Source organism: Hypanus sabinus, chromosome 7 (genome assembly GCF_030144855.1).
Source record: "Hypanus sabinus isolate sHypSab1 chromosome 7, sHypSab1.hap1, whole genome shotgun sequence".
NCBI lineage: Eukaryota > Metazoa > Chordata > Chondrichthyes > Myliobatiformes > Dasyatidae > Hypanus > Hypanus sabinus.
Window position 1 is genome coordinate 155,403,191 of NC_082712.1, and position 24,441 is coordinate 155,427,631.

A 24,441-nucleotide genomic window follows, 5' to 3' on the forward strand; every position below is an offset into this window, starting at 1 on the left:
CTATCATCCTCATACTTATCTAGGAGTTTCTTATGTCTGTAATGTATCTGCCTCCACTACTGCCCCAGTACAGAATTCTACGCACTCACAATGTAAAGAATGTACCTTTGATATTCCCACTATAGTTTTCACCAATCACCATAAAAATATGCCCTCTTGTATTAGCTATTTCTGCCCTGGGAAAAATTCCTCTGCTTATCCACTCAGTTTATGTCTCTTATCCTCTTGTACACCTCTATCATCACTTCTCATCTTCCTTTACTCCAAAGAGAAAAGCCACAGCTCACCCTACATGTAAGACATGCCCCCTAGCATCCTGGTAAATTTCCTCTGCACCCTCTCTAAAGCTTCCACATCCTTCCTATAATGAGGTGACCTGAATCTAACACAATTTCCCAGGTGCAATCTAACCAGCATTCTATAGAGCTACAACTTTACGGTGTCACTCTTGAACTTAATCCCCCGACTAATGAAGACCATAGAAAAAATGCCTTCGTCACAACCCTATCAACTTGTGCAACAACTTTGAGAGATCCCAAGATCCCTCCACTCCTCCACGCTGCCCAAAAATCCCGTCATTAACCCTGTATTCTGCCTTCAAATACGACCTTCAACCATCAGGCTCTTGAACCAAAGGGGTTAATTTCACTTGCTCCATCATTGAAATGTTACCACAACCAATGGACTCACTTTCAAGGAATCTTCCTCTCATGTTCTCTATTGCTCATTTATTTATTATTATTTCTTATGTTTGTATTTGCAGTTTGTTGTCTTCTGCACTCTGGTTGTATACCCCAGTTGTGCAGTCTTTCATTGATTCTGTTATGGTTATTATTCTATAGATTTAATGAGTATGCCTACAAGGAAGTGAATCTCAGGGTTGTATATGGTGACATGTGGTACTTTGATAATAAAATACTTTGAAATTTGGGTTTTGAACAATAGGGATCATTCATATTGTCCATGTTGTACTCCATATGCCACTTTTCAGCCCAAATCTACATCTGTCGATGTCCCGATTCAAGCTACAACAACTCCAGTTTTGTGTCATCTGAAAACTTACTAACCCACCCTTCCACTTCCTCTTCCAAGGCATTTATAAAAATCACAAAGAACAAGGGTCCCTGCAAAACCCCACTAATGACCGACCTCCAGTCTACTACCTCGCTCCATTTTCATTGGGCAAACCAAATCTGTACCCTTACTGCCAAATTTCCCTGGATCCCATAAATATAATTTAAGGAAAGACTACAAACCCATCTGGGACAAAAATGGTAAACTGAGTTTTTTTCATTGAAATGAGTGCTTGTTTTCAGCAATTTAGTATTGTGCTGTATTTTGATCCACTAAAACACTAAAGAATTTGAGTAATAACTGCACAGTGTTTATCTGACATTCAAAACAACAACTGAGGATAGCATTCCCTTTAAAACACAAAACATGAATAAATTCTATTTTTGAAGTATGAAGCAAGGGTACAGATTTGGCTCACAGTGAAAACCATTATTTTCTCACTTGTGTTTAGCCATCCAAAAGCTGCTCAATGAGTAGCTGCAACCTGATTTGTATCTTTTTACAGGAATTCCAGAAAGTCTTTGAGAAGGAAAAGCTCTGGCACAATACAGCACAAGTGCTTTTCCACCCAGTCTGGAAAATAATGTAAGTCTTTGTTTTAAAATAAAGTAAAGCTGGAATGGTTAAAGGGACCAAAACAAAACTCTCTTGTTGTCCCAAAAAATAAACAGTTTAATTCCAGCAAGTTCAGCATAATCTTATGAGGTGGGAGGCAAGAGTTGGCCCCTATCCAATTTGCTTATGTAGGTCATTACAACCATGGAACATAAAGCAGTAGCATATAATGCAGGATCTTTGGCTCCTGACATTGTGCCAAACTTTTAACCTACACTTACTCGGGCTCATGAGCTACGACCTGCTCCTCATCAAACCATGTTGACTACTACCAAACAGACTAGGCTTGGAAATCCTATTTCTAAGAATCCGCTCCAAGTTTGCCTACTGCTGATATAAGACTCACTGATTTATAATTCCCAGTGTTGTCCCTGTTACCTTTCTTGAACAAAGCTATAACATTTGCCACCCTCCAATCTTCTGGTAGTACTCCTGTGAGGAAGCAAAGATCATTGCCAAATACACAGCAATCTCTTCCCTCGGTTCTTGTAGAAACCTGGGGTATATCCCGTTCATCCCTGGGGAGTTATCTATCCTAATGGTTTTCAAAACTTCCAGCACATTCTCTCTCCTCACCTCGACATGTTCCAGCATATCTGCTTGTTCTACGCTCTCCTCACGTGTGTCAAGGTCACACTGATGAGTACTGAAGCAAATTATAAAGGAGCTTTCCAACTCCAGATACTTTTCCTGTACTATTACTGATCAGCACTATTCTCCTTTCAGTCACCTTCCTGTTCATCACATACATGTAAAACGCCTTGGAATTTCTCTTAATTCTGCTCCCCAGGGACTTCTCGTGTTCCCTTTCGTGCTCCAAAAGCTACTCTTATGCATCTTCCTGGCTACCTTGTAACCTTCTCAAGCCCTATCTGATCCTTGTTTCTTAAACCTTTCAGTATGCTTCTTTCTTCCACTTAACTGTCCCACATCTCTGGTTTTTTAATACATATTTAGAGATATAGTACAGAAACATAGAAAACCTACAGCACAATATGGGCCCTTCGGCCACAAATTTGTGCCGAACATGTCTCTAACTTAGATATTACAGTACTAGGCTTACTTAAAGCCCTCTATTCTACTAAGCTCCATATACCTATCTAAAAGCCTCTTAAAAGACCCTATCATATCTGCCTCCACCGCTGTTGCCAGTAGCCCATTCCACACACTCACCACACTCTGAGTAAAAAAACTTACCACTGACATCTCCTCTGTACCTACTCCCCAGCACTATAAACCTATGTCCTCTTGTGGCAACCATTTCAGCCCTGGGAAAAAAGCCTCTGACTATCCAGACGATCAATGCCTCTCGTCATCTTATACACCTCTATCAGGTCACCTCTCATCCTCCTTCACTCCAAGGAGAAAAGGCCAAGTTCGCTCAACCTATTCACATAAGGCATGCTCCCCAATCCAGGCAATATCCTTGTAAATCTCCTCTGCACCCTTTCAATGGTTTCCACGTCCTTCCTATAGTGAGGCGACCAGAACTGAGCACAGTACTCCAAGTGGGATCTGACCAGGGTCCTATATAGCTGCAACATTACCTCTTGGCTCCTAAATTCAATTCCAAGATTGATGAAGGCCAATACACCGTACGCCTTCTTAACCACAGAGTCAACCTGCACAGCTGCTTTGAGCATCCTATGGACTCAAACCCCAAGGTCCCTCTGATCCTCCACACTGCCAAGAGTCTGCCATCATATTTGACCTACCAAAATGAACCACTTCACACTTACCTAGGTTGAACTTCAGCTGCCACTTCTCAGCCCAGTTTTGCATCCTATCAATGTCCCACTGTAACCTCTGACAGCAGTCCCAAGTTCCAGCCTAATAGCATCATAATTCACCCTCCCCCAATTAAACATGTTCCCACACTGTCTGCTCCTATCCCTGTCCAAGGTAATGATAAAAATCAGTGAGAAGTAGTTACAGTCTCTGAAATGCTCACTTTCCAAATCTGGCTAGAATCATTGCCTTGCTCCAGATCATTATGATCTCTCCTCTAGTCGGCCTATCTATATTTTATGTCAGGAATCCTTCAGGCATGCCTAACTAATTCCACCCATCTACACCTTTTGCCAATCAATATTAGGAAAGTTCAAGTCATCGACGACAACAACCTTGTTATTTTCGCACCTTTCCAAACTCTGCCTCCCGATCTGCTCTTCAGTGTCTCTGTTGCCTTTGGAAGGAGGTCAACAGAATAATCCCAATAATTGCTCCCTTCCTGTTTCTGACTCCACCCAGTAGAAAATCCCTTCACAATTATCCTCCCTTTCTGCAGCTGCGATACTATCCCTGATCAGCAGTGCCACTCCCCACTTCTCATAAACACCTCCTCACTTTTTTAATATATATTATCTGTTTTTTGCATGATTTTTAATCTATTCAATATGCATATACTGTAATTGATTTACTTATTCATTACTATTTTTTTCTTCCTCCTCCTATATTATGTATTGCTTTGATCGGCTGCTGCTAAGCTAACTAATTTCACGACATATGCTGGTGATGATAAATCTGATCCTGATTCTGGTTCTTACCTCCCTCCCTGTCCCAATTGAAACATCTGAACCATGGATCATCCAGCAGCCAAAACTTCGTAGTTCCGTATACTGATCTGTGTCCCAAGTTCATCACCCTTGTTCGTGGTTCTTCTCACATGAACATAGACATGTTTCAACCCATCCAACTGACTGCAATGATGCTCTGTTTGCTGCCTCCTCCTCACAGTCTCCCTACACACTGCATTTGCCTTTACCCCAACTGCCCCATCCTCCAACCTATTACCATGGTGCACATCCCCCTGCCAAACTAGTTTAAACCCTCCCTTTCAAAAGAACAATTTTACCTGCCATCCACAGGTCTATTTTAAGTGAGATTTATATTCAAATTGAAATTCTATTGCTGCTACAGGATCATACTGTTGGAGTGGATCAACAAAGGCACTAAATTAAATTATAGGGAAAACCCAACACATACAGTAAACTATCATGACATTTCCTTTCATGAGGTAAGACACAGAATGTAAGAGCATTATCTAACCTCAGTCATGCTTCAGCTAGAGAATTGTGTCCAGTTCTGATCATCACACAAGGGGAAGGGTGTAATTGCAGTGGAGAGGGTGCAGAGGACATTCAACAGATGTGGCCTGGGATAGAATGTTTTGGGTAAGAGAGGCACAAGGTAGGCTGGATTTGTTTCTATACTGTATATTTCTTTGATTCTCTAAAACTCTGGGAAGTTATATATCTGTATATCCTAGATAAAGACAGCAATCAACATACTCCTGATCAGGGAACTACAGGTTTATTATGCTAGACTTGTACACTTATTTCAGTGGTTGATATATTTTGTTTCATTTAGTCTCTCTCCTTCCATGGCTGATCGTCTTTTTCTAATTCAGTCCCATGCCAGAATGAAATTTACAAGGGGAACAATACTATATAAAGCTTCTCTGCAGTACAAAATGTTATGGTCTAGAGGAAATAATTAAAAGTAAAAATGGGAGTATATTTACGCAGATGCCACTTGACAACATTTTCTATTTTTATTTCACATTGTGATCATCTGCAGTTTTTGATTGGTGTTAGCTTATGGACACATTCAAGGACTCTTCATCACATGTTCTTGATTCTTACTGCTTATTTATTTAATGTTGTTACTTTTTTCTCTTTTGTATTTGTACAGTTTGTTTTATTTTGCACATTGGTTGTTTGTCTGCCCTGTTGGGGGCAGTCTTTTATTGATTCTAGAATGGTCCTTGGATTTTACTGAGTAAGCCCACAAGAAAACAAACCTTAGGGTTGTATATGGTGCCATATATGCACTTTAATGACAAATTTATTTTGAACTTTGAACCCTTCGGTTGTGAAAATTGAGGAAGTGCACCAACAACAGAGAGATAAATAAATTCTACTTGATTTATTAGGTTTCAATTAGCACCCAATAATGGGTTTCCCTGCCAATTTTGCTGAGACTTTTCATGGAGTCTGATTCTATATCATGGTTGTGGGCCATTTTTATTTCTGGCAATGATTTTTTTCTTGGTAACATTCATTCAAACAATGAAGGCTTCGCAGTCTGAGCTAGCATTTAATTGCTATCTCTAGTTGGCTTTGAGAAGGTGGAGGTTCACTGCTGCAGTCTGTGAAGTGTGAACATTCCCACAATGCAACTTGGGGGAAATTCTCCAGGACTTTGACCCAGTGACATTGAAGGAATGGTGGGCAACTTTTCATGCTTCTGTTAACCTTGTCATTCCAGCTGGTAGAAGTCATGGGTTTGGAAGGTGCAGTCTAAGAAAGATTGGCTTTATTTGTCACATGCACTGTATATTGAAACCAACGCACACAATGAAATGCAGTCACAAACAAGAGAAATCCAAGCAACACACACAAAATGCTGGAGGAACTCAGCAGGCCAGGCAGCATCTATGGAGTAGAGTAAAGTTGACATTTCAGGCCAAGACCCTTCAGCAGGACTGGAGGAAAAAAGATGAGGAGTCAGAGTCAGAAGGAGGGTGGGAGGGGAGGGAGAAACACAAGGTGAAAGGTGAAACAGGGAGGGGGGAAGGGTTGAAGTAAAGAGCTGGGAAGTTGATTGGTGAAAGAAATACAGGGCCGGAGAAGGGGGAATCTAATAGGAGAGGACAGAAGACCGTGGAAGAAAGAAAAGGGGGGGGAGAACCTGAGGGAGGCAATGGGCAGGCAAGGAGAAAGGGTGAGAGAGGGAAATAGGAATGGGGAATGTGAAATGGAGAAGGGGGCCCATTACTGGAAGTTTGAGATATTGATGTTCATTACTGTCAGGTTGGAGGCTGCCCAAATGGAATATAAGCTGGTGCTCTTCCAACCTGAGAGTGGCTTCATCGCGGCAGTAGAGGAGGCCATGGATTGACGTACCAGAATGGGAAGTGGAATTAAAATGGGTGGCCATTGGGTGATCCTGCTTTTTTTGGCGGACAGAGCGTATGTGCTTGGCGAAGTGGTCGCCCAATGAATGTCGGGTCTCACCGATATATGGGAGGCCAAACTGGAAGCACCGGATACAGAAGATGACTCCAACAGACTTTAAAGTGAAGTGTCGTCTCACCTGGAAGGACTGTTTGGACCCTGAATGATAGTGAGGGAGGAGCTGTAGGGGCAGATGTAGCACTTGTTCCACTTATCAGGTTAAGTGCCAGGAGGGAGATCAGTGGGGAGGGATGAATAGACAAGGGGGTCAATCTGACTATTTGATGGGGGCATCCCGCATGTGTTGTCATGCTTCTGGCGCCCACATCACATGCCCACAACTTACTAACTCTCACCTGTATGACTATTGGAATGTGGGAGGAACCCGTTACAGACAGCAGTGGGAATTGAATCTATCCTAGCTTGAATTCCGTCTTGACATCAAGAGGAATGTTTGAACTAAGCCAATAATGAAGTAAGGAACTGAGCGACTTTGACTGAACCCAAACCGAGCTTACATAAGCAGGATTTTGCTAAGTTAGTGCCGCTTGTTGTACTGTCAATTACACCTTGCATCATTTTACTGATGACCAAGAGTAGCCTAATGGGGCAGTTGGAAAGTAATTGACCAAATTGTACTTTAGCCACTTTTGATTCATCAGCTCAGTAGAGGAGGGGATGGTGGGGATAAACACCAGGTTTCCTTGCCCAGGTTTAACCTGATGCTATGAGATTTCATGAGAGTCAATACTGAAGACTGTTTAATTTCAGGATTTGAATTCATATTTAGTACCATCTGATATGGTGGGATTTGAACCAAGTTTCCTAGGATTTTACCCTGGGTATCGCATTATTTATCCAGTCATGATACCACTGCACCTTTGCCTCCCCCAGTTCTAAGTCTCTGTCATGAACTTTAACTCTCACCACTTTTCAGAACTTTGCCTGCGGGTACATTAGCAGCGTATTATATGTTCCACTCAGTTTTGCTCCAGTTATTGTTTATTTAAAATGTAGGTAGGTATAAATGAGGCAGAAAATGTGCTCGGGAAGATGTGATCACGTAAAACATCATCTTGTCTGAAATCTACACAATGGTTTATAACTAGATCAGCTGCATGCAAATGTAATTCATATCCCATTTTAAAATCAGGCATTCTACATGACATGTTTATTTCCTATACTATCAATTGCAATTAAATAGCAAACATCATACATATCAAATGTTCCTAGAAGCTTTGCAGCTGAGCCAGGCTTCTTTAATGCTGGTTGTTTCTTTGATGAATGCACTTGGATTGTTCAAACATTATATTTCTGATGTTCCCACAACCAATGATCTCACTTTAAGGACTCTTTATCTTGTTATTTTGTGCTCATTATTTATTGCTATTTATTCATATTTTCATTTGCACAGTTTGTTGTCCGTTGATCCTGTTTATAGATATTGTTCTATAGATTTGCTAATTATGCCCACAGAAAGAGAATCTCAGGTTTGTAGGTGGTGACATGAATGTACTCTGATACATGTATGTCACTTTCTCTCTATCTATCTCTTCATCTCATCTCTCTCTCTCTCTCTCTCTCTCTCTCTCTCTCTCTCCTCTCCTCTCCCTCTCCCTCTCCCTCTCCCTCTCCCTCTCTCTCATCTCTTGAGTCAAGTATAATGTTCTCCTACAGGATTCCCTATTGGTGGGTCCTCAGGTGACTGGAGGCCATTCTGTAATCCACATATTCAGAAATGTTAAGGTGGATTTCTTTAATGGCGACTGCCTGAACATGACTTTATTTAACATGGGAAGGCTGATGCACAGGCAACTACCACATAATCCTTGACAGACTCACAAGCCTCTCCACCACTTCAGGGTGACAATCCTCAGAAGTTGTGTATAAGTATTTAGAAGAACACTGCAATAATACATCAACATAATTTTATTCTTTTTCATCATTCTAAAGTTCAAAGTAAAGTTTATTATCATATCAGAGTACATACTTTTTGCTACATGCAAACCTGAGATTTTTTTCTGCAGGCCTACCCAGCTAATCGAGAGTACAGTAACTGTAAACAGGATAAATGAACCACAAACTGTGCAAATGCAAATATTCAGTGGTGCTGGGAAGTCTGTGAACCCTGCAGGATTTTCTCTATTTCAGCATAAATATGACCTAAAATGTGATCAGATCTTCATGTAAGCCCTAAACCTAGAAAAAGGGAGCCCAATTGAATAAATAGCACGAAAATCATTATACTTGTTCATTTATTTATTGAGTAAAATGATCCAATATTACATATATTTGTTGGAAAAATTATGTGAACCTTCGCTTTTAGTAAAGGGTGTGACCCCTTTGTACAACAACAACCAACCATTTCCAGTAACTGTTGATCAGTCCTGCACATTGACTTGGATGTATTTTAGACCATACTTCCTTCACTGCTGGGATGTTGGTGGGCTTCCTAGAAAAGTTGCTTCCTTCAAGTCCTTCCATGACATTTCTATAGGATTAAGCTCAGGACTTTGACTCAGCCATTCCAAAACACAAATTTTCTTCTTTTTAAACCATCCTGTTGTTGATTTACTCTTGTCTTTAGGATCATTTTGTTGTTGCATTATCCAACTTCTAATAAGCTTCAGATGACAGACTGCTACTCTGGCAATCTCCTGTAAAATGTCTTGATACAACTTTGAATTCATTGTTCCCTCAATGATTGCAAGCTGTCCAGGTCCTGAGGCAACAAAGCAGTTCCAAACCATGATGCTTCTTCCACCGTGCTTCACGGTGGGATGAGGCTTTGGTGTTGGTGTGTAGTGCCCTTCTTCCTCCAAACATAGCAATGTGCATTTCTGCCAAATAGATCAACTTTTGTCTAATCTGTCCCAGAGGTGTTGTAGAACATCCAGGTAGGCTTTTATAAACTTGAGATGTGCAGCAACGTTTTTTTTTGGAGAGCAGTGGTTTCCTCCATGGTGTCCTTCCATGAACATCATTCTTGTTCAGTGTTTTTCTTTTAGTGTACTCATGAACAGAGACTTTAGCAAGTTCTAGAGATTTCTGCAGGTCTTTTGCTCTTACCCCCGGGTTCTTTTCCACTTCCTTCAGTATTTCATGTTGTGCTCTTGGTGTGATCTTTGCAAGATGCCCACTCCTAGGGAGGGTAGCAACAGTACTAAGTTTCCTACATTTGTAGACAATTTCACTTACTGTAGGTTGAGGAACACTTGTGTCTTTAGAAATGGTTTTGTAGTCTTTTCCAGCTTTGTGCATGTCTACAATTCTCCTTCTGAGGTCCTCTGAAAGTTCTTTTGATCAAGGCATGGCACACATAACACACATTCTTGAGAAGAGCAGGCTCTGTCTGTAATCTAACTTTGTGTGTCCTTTTTACAGGGCAGGGCACCTCTATAACCCACACCTCCAATTTCATCTCATTGATTGGAACACCTGATTCCAAATAGCTTTACCAGAAGGTATTACCCCAGAGGTTCACATAGTTTTTCCAACAAATACCATGTAATATTGAATCATTTTTTTCATTAAGTAAATGAATAAGTATAATGTTTTGAGTTATTTATTTAATTGCGTTCTCTTTATTTAGTTTTAGGACTTTCTTGAAGATCTGACCATATTTTAGTTTGTGTATATGCAGAAATAGAGAAATCTCTACATGGTTCATAAATTTCTAGCTCCACTGTAAATAAATAGCAATAAATAACAAGAGCATGAAAGAACAAGATAAATTGTCTTTAAAGTGAGACCACAATCTTAAAGTTGTGGGAACATCAGAAACAGAATGAGTGTAGTTATCTTTCCTTGTTGATGGGTAGTAACTGTTCCTGAACATGGTGATATAGGTCCTGAGGCACTTGTACCTTCTACCTGATGGTAACTGTGCGAAAAGACTATGGCCTGGGTGGTGAGGATCTTTGATGATGGATGCTGCTTTTCTATGACAACATTTCATGTACATGTGCTCAATGGTTGGAAGGGTTTTACCCATGATGTTCTTGACCAAATCCATTACCTTTTGTAGGATTTTCAAAAAAGCAATATTCGTTTTTGCACAAATGGACCCAATCTCTGAACACTGTGCAAAATATCTCAATCCACAGATGGGACAGTCATACTGACTGCAGGACTGTCCAATTCTTGTAGTCTTTTTGGGTTGCATTGGTATATGTATGCAGCAGAGTCTTTGGAGCCATCTGAGATGTTTAAATCCAGTTTTACATCAAACAAGCATGTTGTTAGTAATAAATCTAAAATTCTGGTTGAAGAATAAGACAAGGATGTCAAAATCTTTTTCATATGTCAAATATATAATTCAAATGAGGAAAAAAAAGGATGCCCATAAAAATGTGAGCATTATCCACTTGCATCAAATTATTTTGATCCATTTCATTAGTGTCCTAATGCATTGGAATGATTGGCACCTTTTTAAAAAGCTTTTAACAGCAACAAACAAATGAGTTATATGGATTCTATACTGAGATATTTGAAAACAATATTTATCATGCTTGAAGTGATTTATATAACATGTTACAATTCTATCACCACAGCAATGACCAACTCTTCAGTTTGTCTCAATAGGACTAAGCTATATCTAAAACTGTAGCAGTGCTTTAATAGTGATTGATTAAAAAGTTGAATCCTTTCATTGACTAATAATGTTCACTCATATATTACGCTCTTAATTTTATTATTTAAAAAAAAGACAGTATCCATTTTGCTAGGATTCCTGGCACCCAATGGTGGGTATTATCGCCAAACCTGCAACAAGAACGCATTTGACTCAACTAAACCAACATTAAAGGGATCAGGCTATTGTACCGTGAAAGCTGTTTTGTGGTATCCATACAAAGGAATTGAGAAAGCTTCATATCCCAGCATGCCACGAGGAACAAAGAGACTTTTATTAGCTTTTAAAACAAGCTGTGAGTTGAAGTTTAAGTGTCCTTCCTTCTCTAAACCTCTGTGACTCACTGTCCACAAGACTTCCAAACCTACAGGAAAACAGCAACCATGGTACCAACAAAACTTGACTTATTCCCACAAGACTCTGGGAATGTTAATATTTAAACTGCTACTGGAATGAAATCCATTCAGTGGGCTTTTAAAATGATGACAACGTATGAATCTTTCTCATCCAATCACAGTTATATGATAATAGTCAAAACATAAACAGGATGATCTTTTCTTTGAAGCATAATAGGCAACTTCACGGACAGAAGGGAGAATGGCTATTTCAAAGACTTCCAGCAGGGAAGATGTTACCATTAAACAAAATGTTTACACCTCTTGAATTATCATTGGTGTAATGTTTGTATTATAAAATCTGGAAGATTTGGGGCACATATCCACAACTTGCAACAGGATTGATCAGAGAGAAATACTCTCCTCTAAGTGATTGCAGTGATGAGAAATGAAGGAAATCATCCAGAGTTAAAGAAAACCATGCATGTGCATCTATTTAAACGATGGCTTCCTACACACATGGGTTGCAGCCTTTCAGGCATTTGTAACTTTGAGTCAGTTGGAGAGAAGCATGTGAGCTGAGGTTACAGTTGTGATTCAGAGTACGGTATTTCATCCTTCAGTAATTTCTTGTCATGTTTTAATATTTGTAGTGCTATTTACTCATCCTTGGCTTTTGCATGAACGTAAATGAAAGCCGCCTTAGGTCTACTCCCACATTCACTAAGATCATAGTGGATTTTTTAGTTCAGTGCTGCTCTGACTCCATATTGCAGCCCCCGCCCAATTCTCTTAATATCAGCTGCTTGGTAAGCCATGACTGGTTTTTAACTCAACTGAACAGGTTGAGGCCAATCCAGGATTGGTACAGAAGGCAATTACCTCCAGTGTCCAATATTTATCCCTTCTACATTCATTTAGGTTCCTTTCAGCCTGCATATTTCAGTCATATAGAACTCCAAATTCCAGGTATTACATGATTTAATCTGATATCCCAAATCATTGGATAGTTTTTTACATTTACTGTATAATTTAGACTCAGAGATACACCATGTGCCATACCAGCCCAACAAGCTGGCGTTGTCCAATTACACCCATGTGGCCAATTAATCTACTAACCCATACATCTTTGTGATGCATTTTTGTGAGGTTTGAAATTTGAAAATGTGTTTATAGGCATTTAATTTTAGGTCACTGAACTTTTCTTGTTGGACTGCATTCAGTCCTTGGGTCTTGGCTCCTGGCAGTGATTACCAAAATTATTTCCTCTCTTGTCCTGTGTACCTGGGCAGCCTCCTGGTCACATTCACTCCTAAACCAAGGCCTCCTGTTCAGCGTTAGAAAATTGTATGTCTTATTTTCCTTGATAGCCTGCTAAGAGAATCAGAATTATCTCCACGACAACCCCACAACCCCACAACCCCTAGTTCATATTACTGTTGCACCTCCCTTTTAAGAAGTAAAATCTAGCTTTGACAGATGATAGGTACCCAAGAGAGGCTTTTCTCCAGTTATTTGAAAGGACAGATATGTAACTTGATGGTGCAGAAAATATTCCATGCACCCAAGGTAATTCGGAATTTTCAAAGTTTGGATTTCCAGTTTCTATAGGTTCATGAATGTTCCTATCTCTGCCCAGTATCTAACACAGTACAGGCCCTATGGCCCATGACATTAGGCTCAACTATGTAAACCTACCCCACAATCAATTTAACTCTTCCCTCCTACACAGTGCATAAATCTCCATGTTTATTATATCCATGTGCCCATCTGAGTCTCTTGAGTGTATTAGCATTTACACTAACCTTGACAGTTGTTTCAGGCACCTACCACTGTGTAAAACAAAAATTCCTCTGATATTTCCCCTAAATTTTCCTCCACTTGTCTTTAATGGATATCCTCTGTTATTAGCCATTGCCACACTGAGAAAAAGGTGTTGGCTATCCACTGTAATAATCATAATCTAAGATGCTTTCGTTCTTCTTCGCTGCAAAGAGAGAAGTCCTAGCTTGCTCAATCTTTCCTCAAAGAGCATGCTCTCTAATCCAGACATCTTCCTGGTAAACAACACACACAAAATGCTGGTGGAACACAGTAGGCCAGGCAGCATCTATAAAGAGAAGCACTGTCGACGTCTCGGGCTGGGACCCTTCCTGACGAAGGGTCTTGGCCCGAAACATCGACAGTACTTCTCTTTATAGATGCTGCCTGGCCTGCTGCGTTCCACCAGCATTTTGTGTGTGTTGTTTGAATTTCCAGCATCTGCAGATTTCCTCGTGTTTGATCTTCCTGGTAAATCTTGTCTGCATCTTCTCTGAAGCTTCCACATCCTCCCTCTAATGAGGTGACCAGAAATGTACACAATTCTCTCAGTGAGGTTTAACCAGAGTTTTAAAAAGCTGCAATATTACCCCATGTCTCATGAACAAAATCCCTGACTAATGAAGGGCAGCACACTATATAACACCTTAACCACCCTATCAACCAGCACTTGGAGGGATCTATGGACTTAGATGCAAGATTTGTCTGTTTCTCCACACTGTACTCCACTTTCAAGTTCAATCACTGTCCTCTACACTGGACCTTTGTGGACTGAACTCCTGGTGCTACTGCTCCACCCAGATCTGCATTCTGTCTACATTACAATGTATCATTATGATGATACATCACTATCTACATCACTATGACGACTTTCAACACTATCCACAACACCATCAACCTTCATTTGTTAAATTGGCGATTGAATGACCCAGGGAACATCTAACTCCCTTTCACAGATTAATAATTGTTTTTACATTTCCTCTAAAGTACATGTTATTTAGGTGGGCTAGGCTCAGGGCCCCTCCCTTGATCACATCATAAATGAGGCTATGGTATCAATGTGTGTCCAACCTCCAAATTCAATGACCAGTCATCAGAATCAGATTTAATATCACTGACGTATATCGTGAAATTTGTTTTTTGAAGCAGCATTATGTTACAATACTTAATAATGAAAAATTATATATATATAAAATAAGTAGTGCAAAAACAGAGGGAAAATAATGAGGTAGTCTTCATGGGTTCATTGTCCATTCACTATCCAAGAAAGTATATTATATTTAACTCCAGAGTACAGCACAATTTTTATTTAAACTGGTATAAGACCTAATCAATCACAGATGGGAGAGAAGTGTTAGGTTTTATATCAAAGGATGCATCTTGAGCAATTGTTATTGTCAGAAATGTGAAATGGGAACAGTATCCATATCAGGGACCCCACTACCCAGGCTATGCTCTCTTCTCGCTGCTGCCATCGGGAAGAAGGTACAGGAACTTCAGGACTCACACCACCAAGTTCAGGAACAATTATTTGGCTCTTGAACTAAAGGGGATAATTTAACTTGTCCCATCAATTATTATTTTGTTTTGTATCTGCAGAGTTTGTTGTCTTTTGCACCCTCATTAAATGCCCAAGTGGGTGCTCTCTTTCATTGACCCTATTATTGTTATTATTCCATTACGGATTAATTTAGTATGCCTACAAGATAATGAATCTCACGGTTGTAAATGGTGACAAATGTGCTTTGATGATAAATTTACTTAGAACAGTTTAATTAAATATACGAAATAGATTTTTGTCTTAAGCCAAACTACTTTTAATTTAGTTCACTTGAAGAACTCAACCCTCACTCTCTCAATATCCGAGTTGGTGCCAATACTCAACCGTCTATGAATATAACATTATTTCGCCTCTCCCGCCTACTTGAAGAAGGAACTCGCATTCCGATACGCTGGTAAAAATGTCAATCCAAACAACTACACCGGCGGTTCTCTGTCAGGTTTAAATGTGACCAATTAGGAAGCCGGTTACGAGTCCTGTTAGCGACCAATTGGGTGCAGCCTTGTTTGGAGGGTGCGCGATAGAAATTTCAAATGCGTTTCAGTGCTAACGGTTCAGAAGAACGGTGAAAGGTTTTTCAATCGTCCCGGGGCGCTTGGCAGGTCGGTGGGACCGAGGTGGATGTGATTACGGGACATTCCTGCTAACTAGGTAGGCAGTGCGAGTTACCGGCCCTTGGCTGCGTGCCAGTGCATTATATAAGCCAGGCGGCCGTGGAGAAAGGAGAGCTCCATTTTCCCTCCCGGTGCAGCTGGTCGCCGGCTGTGAACACAATGAAGCCTAGACGGGTGGATCAGCTGCCACGGCTGCTGTTTGCCCGATTCAGCCCCTTCGGTCGGTATAACCCTTATCAAAGGCCTTCTTAAGAACTGGTTTCGTGGATTATGGTATTAATGTGCTATTTGCGCCCGCCGCCTAACGCACCTTTGGGCGGGGGTTGGGGGGGGGGCGAAGAGTAGGAGGAGGGGCTGATAAATGCGAGAAGGGGTTGGGTTTGGGGGTTGTTAAGATTGGAGGAGTGTGTAGGGAACCCATGTGGTGATACTCGCTGTTCATTACCTTCATCTCCAGAAGAAAAAACCTAGATATCATTGGGGGTGGGGTAGGGAGGAGTGCCGGATCCTGGAGGCCGAGGATGATGCTCTTCAATCGCTGAGCGTTGTGTCTTCTTCACTGCTGATGACTGGCACCGGCCCGGTTAGCCTTGGGCAACTCTGCAACGTTGGATCACCAAAGAATGGAAGGGCGGCATTGGTTGGAAAACGAGGCCTGTTGCAAAGCACCGCCGTGATATTTTGTTGGGTGGTATTGATGGTGTTACCCCGATTTTCATCTTCGCTAATGACGGCACTTTCCTTCTGTCAAAACCGAGGGTTCTTTCCCCTTCGCAGGCCGCGACCTGAGTGTGTTATTGTTTAAAAGGCTAAGATGAAATAACGTTGATGAATGCGGTGCTGTTGGCCTGCTCCTTGCTGGTAGTCACGAGTTTTAATTTTTTTGCATTAATTTGAATTCAACCGTCAGCAAAAAAATTGGAACTGGCTATTTCTTGCCACACCTTTCGTGTGAGCAATGAATTTGCACCTTTACACTGCCTATTAATAGTTCATTTGAAGGCTGGAAAGAATTATGATAAATGCAGAGAATTTTTTTTAAATAACCGCCCCCCCCCCACGTGATGATCTGATTTGTGTAATGTCATAAGTGTTTCTTAAATTTTAGATTGGGGGATGCTTTTAAGTGTACAATTAAATCGTGAGACATTAGCACATAGTGTTGGACAACAGGTAGTTTTCCTTTGGATCTTTTTGGGGCGGTTCCTTAATTTGACGAGTAGGGTGGGTGGACAAGGATATGGCAGATGCAAATTCTTTGATCCCAAATCGCAATTTTAAACTTGTGTTTAGGTAATGTTGATGTTTATTCCTATAAAAATAGTTGAAAGCCACTATGCAGGTGCAGTGAGCATTATATTTTGGCTTGCATTTGAGTGATATATTTTACAATTGCATTGGTGATGTCCAAAGTGTTACACTGTTTTTATCTGCTGTGAAATGAAGGGAAATGTAGAATGGATTCATTCACTTGTTTCAGGAATGGTGGATTTTCTGTTTTAGGTGAAATTGAGTAACCAAATACTTTCTGGAGCTTGATAAGAATTGAAGGAGATTTCATTAAAACTTGCAGATTTCAAATGGCTCAACAGGCTCGCTTAAGGAAGGTTTCATGTTTTGCTGCCTCAGAATAAGAGGACTGAGAATGAGAAGAAATTTCTTCCCACTGACCAATTAAGTGGTGTAGGTAATTCTCTGGGATCTGGAAACACATTTGGAACAGCTTAATTAATTTCTAGATTTGAGGGAATTGAAGGCGATGAGAATTGTGCAAAATATGTCATTGAGGTAAAATATAAGCCACAGTTTTGATGAATGTTAGAGCATCAGTGCTAAATGGGCTACTCATGTTTCTCTTAATGATGAATAAATTTATGATTGAAGCTTTCGTCCAACAATGCTTTTCTTTTGTAATGAGGAAATAGTTGTATTATGCACATTTTTGCAAAGAATGATTTTTAAAAAATTCAAGGTGTTGGAAAGTATTTTCATAAACTGCTCTGGACTTTCTTGGAATCTTAGAATTATGTACCATAAATGCAGATTAGAAAGCTGAAGTTGGTGTCAAATTGACTGGAGAAAGAAAGATTACAAAAATAAAATGTTATGTTCAAAAAAATATTCAACTGAATGCTGAATAAGTTAGACTCCCAATCTTCAATCTCTGCAAGATTGTTTGGCAGTAATTAATATGTTTAAAAAAAAAAGAATGAGCAAACCATGATGATTAGGCAGATTTAGCCCATATTCATTCATTTAAACATGGTAGTTTGTCAATCACATTTGGTGCATTGAACTAGTGTACTCAAACCAACCTCATCAATTTCATAAAATTTGCCTCTATCTACCACTCTGCCCTTAAATTCACTTGATCTGTTTCTTACACCTCCCTCTCCCTTCTTGATCTCTGTCTTCATCTCTGGAGGCAAACTTTTATAAAGCTACCAATTCCCCTGGTTATTTTGACTATACTTCCTCCCACCGTGTCTCTTGTAAAATGGCTATTCCCATTTCTTAGTTCCTTGTCTCAACTGCATCTGTTCTCAGGATGTGGCTTTTCTTTCCAGGACGTTAATTACAAATTTCATCCTTCAGAGAATGTTCCCCTTCCTCCACCATTGATGCTGCTCTCACTGCATCTCCTCCACGTCCCAAGCACCCACACTTATCCCATCTTCTCGTTGCCTTAACAGTGATAGAGTTCTTCTTCTCCACACCTACCACCCAATGAACGTCTGCATACAACACACCGTTCTTCGTAATTTCCTCCTCTTCAAAGGGATCCCACCACCGAACATGTCTTTACATTCCTCCCCCACCACTTTCTCCAGGGTTTTCCTCCCTCTGCAATTCCCTTGCCATTTGTCCCTCCACACTGATCTCACTCTGGCACTTGGCCCTGCGAGTGGCCAAAGTGCTACCAAGACCTGCTCATTTAGCTCCTCCCTCCCCTCCATTCAGGGCCCCAAACAGTCCTTCCAGGTGAGGTAGTACTTCACCTGTGAATCTGCTGGTGTTATCTATTATGTCCAGTGCTACACATTGGTGAGACCCATCATAAAATAGGGACAGCTTTGTCGAGCACTTCTCCATCCGCCATAAGCGGAACTTCCCAGTGGCCATTCCTCTTCCAAAATGTTGATTAAATGACCTCTTATGCCACGATGAGGTCACCCTCAGCGCAGAGGAGCAGCACCTTTTATTCAGTCTGGGTAGCTTCCAACCTGATGGTGTGAATATTGATTTCTCCTTCCAGTAAAAGACCACCCCCAACTCTGGCCCCTTACTACTTGCTTATCACCTCCCCTTGGGTCCCCACTCCTCCCCTTTCTTCTATGGACCACTCACCTCTCATGTCAGTTTCCTTCCTCACTAGCCCTTCAGCCCTTATCTTTCCTACCCACCTGGCTTCATTTAACATCTAGCTATCCTTACAACCCCCACCTTTTCATTCATTTGTCTTCCCCTTTCCTTTCCAGTCTCGAAGAAGAGTCTCGGCTTGAAATATCAATTGTTTATTCATTTCCGTGGATGCTGCCTGACCAGCTGAGTTTCTCCAGCACTTTGTGGGTTGTTTTGGTTATTTTTGTTTTCTTTTACATAGCTAACCTTTTTGAGAGCTGCTGTTCTCTCAGATGCTAGAACTAGTTGCAAAACACAAAATGCTGGTGGAACACAGCAGGCCAGGCAGCATCTGTAGGGAGAAGCACTGTTGACGTTTCGGGCTGAGACCCTTCGTCAGGACTAAGTGAAAGGAAAGATACTAAGATTTGAAAGCAGGAGGGGGAAATGCAAAATGATAAGAAGACTGGGAGGGTGGGATGAAGCCAAGAGCTGGAAAAATAATTGGCAAAAGTGATACGGAGAAGGGAAAGGATCATGGGCGGGGAGGCCTAGGGAGAAAGGAGGAGGGGAACACCAGAGGGAGATGGAGAGCAGGCAGTGATGGGCAGAGAGAGAGAAAACAAAACAAACAACTAAATATGTCAGGGAAGGGGTAAGAAGGGGAGGAGGGGCATTAACAGAAGTCAGAAGTCAGTGTTCATGCCATCAGGTTGGAGGCTACCCAGCTGGTATGTAAGATGTTATTTTTGCAAGATGCAGGGTGGGACGAGGAATGGGATAGCATTTTTGCAAGAGACCTCTTCCCACCCTGTCTGTTGCAAAAATGCTATCCCCTTCTCACAATTCCTCTGTCTCCACCGCATCTGCTCTCAGGATGAGGCTTTTCATTCCATGACGAAGGAGATGTCTTTTTTTTTAAAAAAGGGGCTTTCCTTCTTCCACCATCAACTCTGCTCTCAAACGTATCTCTCCCATTTCCCGCACAACTGCCCTCACCCCATCCGCACGCCACCCCACTCGGGATAGGGTTCCTCTTGTCCTCACCTACCACCCAACCAGCCTCCAGGTCCAACGTATAATTCTCCGTAACTTCCGCCACCTCCAACGGGATCCCACTGCCAAGCACATCTTTCCCTCCCCCCTTTCTGCTTTCAGCAGGGATCGCTCCCTACGCGACTCTCTTGTCTACTCATCTCTCCCCCCCCCATATCCCTTCCCACCGATCTCCCTCCTGGCACTTACCCTTGTAAGCGAAACAAATGCTACACCTGCCCTTACACTTCCTCTCTCACCACCATTCAGGACCCCAGACAATCCTTCCAGGTGAGGTGATACTTCACCTGTGAGTCAGCTGGTGTGGTATACTGCGTCCGGTGCTCCCAGTGTGGCCTTTTATATATTGGTGAGACTCGACGCAGACTGGGAGACCGTTTCGCTGAACACCTATGCTCTGTCCGCCAGAGAAAGCAGGATCTCCCAGTGGCCACACATTTTAATTCCACGTCCCATTCCCATTCCCATTCTGATGTGTCTATCCATGGCCTCCTCTACTGTCAAGATGAAGCCACACTCAGGTTGGAGGAACAACACCTTGTATACCGGCTGGGTAGCCTCCAGCCTGATGGCATAAACTTTGACTTCTCTGACTTCTGTTAATGCCCTTTCTCCCCTTCTTACCCCATCCCTGACATATTTAGTTGTTTGTTTTGTTTTCTCTCTCTGCCCATCACTCTGCCTGTTCTCCATCTCCCTCTGGTGTTCCCCTCCCCCTTTCTCCCTAGGCCTCCCCGCCCATGATCCTTTCCCTTCTCCAGCTCTGTGTCACTTTTGCCAATCATCTTTCCAGCTCTTGGCTTCATCCCACCCCCTCCTAGTCTTATCATTTCACATTTCCCCCTCCTGCTTTCAAATATTAGTATCTTTCCTTTCACTTAGTCCTGACGAAGGGTCTTAGCCCAAAACTTTGATAGTGCTTCTCCCTATAGATGCTGCCTGGCCTGCTGTGTTCCACCAGCATTTTATGTGTGTTGTCTGAATTTCCAGCATCTGCAGATTTCCTCATGTTTACTAGTTGCAAAATCTGTGTTGGATTTTGTATGGAAAATTAGGCTTGTTTTTATACTCTGTGAAACCTTTCAGTTTTAAGGTAGATTTTTTTACTTTAAACATCTTAAGCATTTGTTAGTAGGTGAGGTTAATGAACTGTTTATTAGACACTTTGAAATTTCCATCCTATTATGTTAAGCTTAACTTTTATCTTTGATCTAAGTGGGAAGCTATTGTGTATACCAGCTTTACTAAACAACACAAGGGATGTCTGTGTTAAAAATAAAGTTCCCAAGTTCACTACTTGCCATTTTGTTATAAATGGGGTGACTTTATAGTATCATGCCATTTTGTCCTCTTTCATCATTCTGTTAGATAAAAATGTTGCTAGTAGCCTATGAGTCATAAATATTAGCATATACAGTATATATGTAATTATTGAAAACAAAAAGGCAACAGTATGTCAGACAGAAACTGGAAAATATGTTTCGGGTCTGACTCTTTGGAGTGCAGTTGTTACTTACATGAAGGATTGCATAGTTCTTCAGCTTGATTGTTACTCTATTGGAAGTTGAAACAAAGTTATACTGATCCACTTATGAAAAACCATTTGGAAGATTTTGGTTAATGAACTGTCTATGGACAATTTTAAAGCAATTCTGTAGCTCTCTACTGAAACTGCATACCCGTAAAACCAATAACTAATGCAATCAATTTCAAGAAGCCGTTCAGAGAAGGTTCGCCAGGTTAATTCCAGAGATGAGGGGGTTAGACTTTGAAGAGAGACTGAGTAGCCTGTGACTGCGCTCGCTGGAATTCAGAAGGATGAGAGGAAATCCTATAGAAATATATATAAAAAAATAAAGGGATAGATACAATAGAGGCAGAAAAGTTGTTTCCATTAGTAGGTAAGACTAGAACTAGAGGACGCGGCCTCAAGATTCGGAGGAGTAGATTTAGGGTGGAAATGAGGAACTTTTCCCAGAGAGTGAATCTGGAATTCTATGCCCAATGAAGCAGTGGAGGCTACCTCAGTAAATATATTTAAGGTAAGGTTGGATAGATTTTTTTCACAGTATGAGAATTGAGGGTTATAGTGAAAAGGCAGGTAGGTGGAGATGAGTCCATGGTCAGATCAGCCATGATTTATTGAATGATGGAGCGGGCTTGATGAGCCAGGTGGCCTACTTCTGCTCCTATATATGTTCTTGTGAGAGATGTATTTGAGGAAATTACCTTTTTATTGTGGCTTAAATCTGGCTAGTATTTTAAATTTACTTGTAACTAAGCTTCATAAATAACTATCAATATACAGTATATAACAATGGTGGTTCCTTCAGTGGAGAAAGAAGGCAGTGCAACTTTGCTGACTCAAGACTCTTTTAGATGAATCAGCATGGTTGTTAAAATGTTTTGCTGCAGCTCACGCTCTATATAATGTGGATGGACAATCTCTCAAGGGTTCATTTTTTGCAATCTGCTTTTGAATGCAAGAATAATGAGGTTATGTCCTTGGTATCCTCTTACTATAGATATCCCTTGGAAACTTCAATCGCAAGAGCAGTTTCCGTTTGAACGCTGTTAACAAAATCTTAGTTCTATGCCATCAATTTTTGTGACTACTAGATGATGGGCAGTTTTTGTAGTCCTTGTTTAGTATTGAAAGTCGAAAGTGAAAGCTAATTCAGAAACTGCTTTGGCACTTGGTCTTTTGTGCATGGCTGTAGCCTATTCTCACAGATCAGATTGTTCTGCTGTTGAGTGTTTCAGAAACATTGCCAGTTGAAATTCACTGTTCTGGCTAGTGATTTCTTTTTGTTTCACCAGGCTTCTGTTGAGTGAGCACAGTACACAATAGCCATGGGTGATGAATCTGAGTGGATGAAATTGCCAATTGATCAGAAGTGTGAGCATAAGGTATGTGAAAAATTTTTTTTAGAATATATTTGAATAGATAAATTTGGATGTAGAATATCAGCAATTATTGTTTCCCTTGGGTTGGGTAATCATGCACAATTTTATTGAAAATGAATTTGTGTATTCTGGATTATGCATGTCATGCTTCAGGTGCAACAAGCTTTTGTAATTCATGGATCTTTTCATCAATAGGATTTTCAAGTTTCCACATTTGTTACCATTCCAAATATTGTGTACTGATAATAAGCTGACTTATAGAACATTGAAACATAGAACAGTAGAGCACAGGAACAGGCCCTTCTGCCCACAATGTTGTGCTGATCCGGCTAAAAATTATATTGAAATGCCCCCCAAAAAACAAATCCCTCCTATCTACACAATGTCCATATTCTTCCTTCCTTCCTCATTTTCATGTGCCTATCTAAATGTCTCTTAAAAGCCTCTAATGTATTTCCCTCCACCACCATACTAGGCAACACATTCCAGGCATCCACCACTGAGGTTTTTTTTTTAAAATACCCCTCACATCTCCTCTGAACTTACCCACTCTCATCTTTAATGTTTGCCTTCTAGTACTAGGCACTTCTACCCTGGGGAAAAAGATACTTCATCTACTCTGTCTTGCCTCTCATCATCTAATAACCTGTCTCAGATCTCCCCTCAGATTCTGCTGCTGTAGAGGAAAAAATACAGATGTCTATCTTCTAATGACAGCACATGCCCTCTAAACAAAGTAGCATCCTAGTAAACCTTTTATCCAAACTCTCCAAAGCCTCAGCATTTTTCCTATGGCGGAGCAACCACAACTGTATGCAATACTCCAGATGTGGCCAAACCAGAGTTCTATAAAGTTGCAATATAACCTCTTGGCTTTTGAACTCAGTGTGTCAACTAAAAAGCAACCTCAATCACCTTATCAACCTGTGTGGTCACTTTCAAGGAGCTATAAACTTGGACTCCAAAATTTCTCTTCTTAGCAACACTGTTAAGGGTTTTGCCCTTAACAGTGCACTGTCCCTTTGCATTTGACCTACCAAGGTGCAATACGTCACATTTATTTGGGTTAAGCTCCACCTGCCATTTCTCTGCCCATATCTGCAATGGATCTATATCGCGCTATTCTTTGTAGGAGACGCTTCTAATCATTTGGTATACATGGTGGTTAAATGGTCTCCTCGTGCCACGATGAAGTCACCATCAGGTGGAGGATCAGTTGGGTAATTGGAGTGATGAAAGAATGGCAATCGTTTTTGAGTGAAGGTGGCATGATTTGAAGATATTATTTCCTGCACCTTCTATCCTAATGGTTGAGCTTTTTGGCAATATTGAAGAAAATCTTTGAGATGCTGAAATCCATCTTATGGATAGTGTATCCTGCAGTCGTAACTTGCTAGCTGTGGTGGGAGGAACTGTTTAAAGTGGGCAGCTTTCCCCTAAATGATAAAGCTTTGGTGCTAATTTAGTGACTCTAAGTCTTGTAAGTGGCTAGGATTTGGGGATTTGAGAGGTGAGTCATTTCTTG

The 24,441-nt window shown here is 41.0% G+C and overlaps 1 protein-coding gene across 4 annotated transcripts in view; it reads left to right on the forward strand.

The window, feature by feature from the left end:
- Positions 1-15,491: 15,491 nt before the first annotated feature.
- The window catches only part of ckap5 (cytoskeleton associated protein 5), a 96,728-nt gene continuing 87,778 nt past the window's right edge, over positions 15,492-24,441 (forward strand). For 2 of the 4 annotated variants that reach the window (XM_059975981.1, XM_059975982.1), the window contains exons 1-2: positions 15,492-15,648; positions 22,830-22,919. In XM_059975981.1, coding sequence (XP_059831964.1) covers positions 22,863-22,919 — 57 coding nt within the window. In that variant the 5' untranslated portion in view covers positions 15,492-15,648; positions 22,830-22,862. Of the gene's footprint in view, positions 15,649-15,738; positions 15,832-22,829; positions 22,920-24,441 lie in introns of those variants that run through there. The other 2 variants (XM_059975979.1, XM_059975980.1) reach the window with 2 other exon arrangements.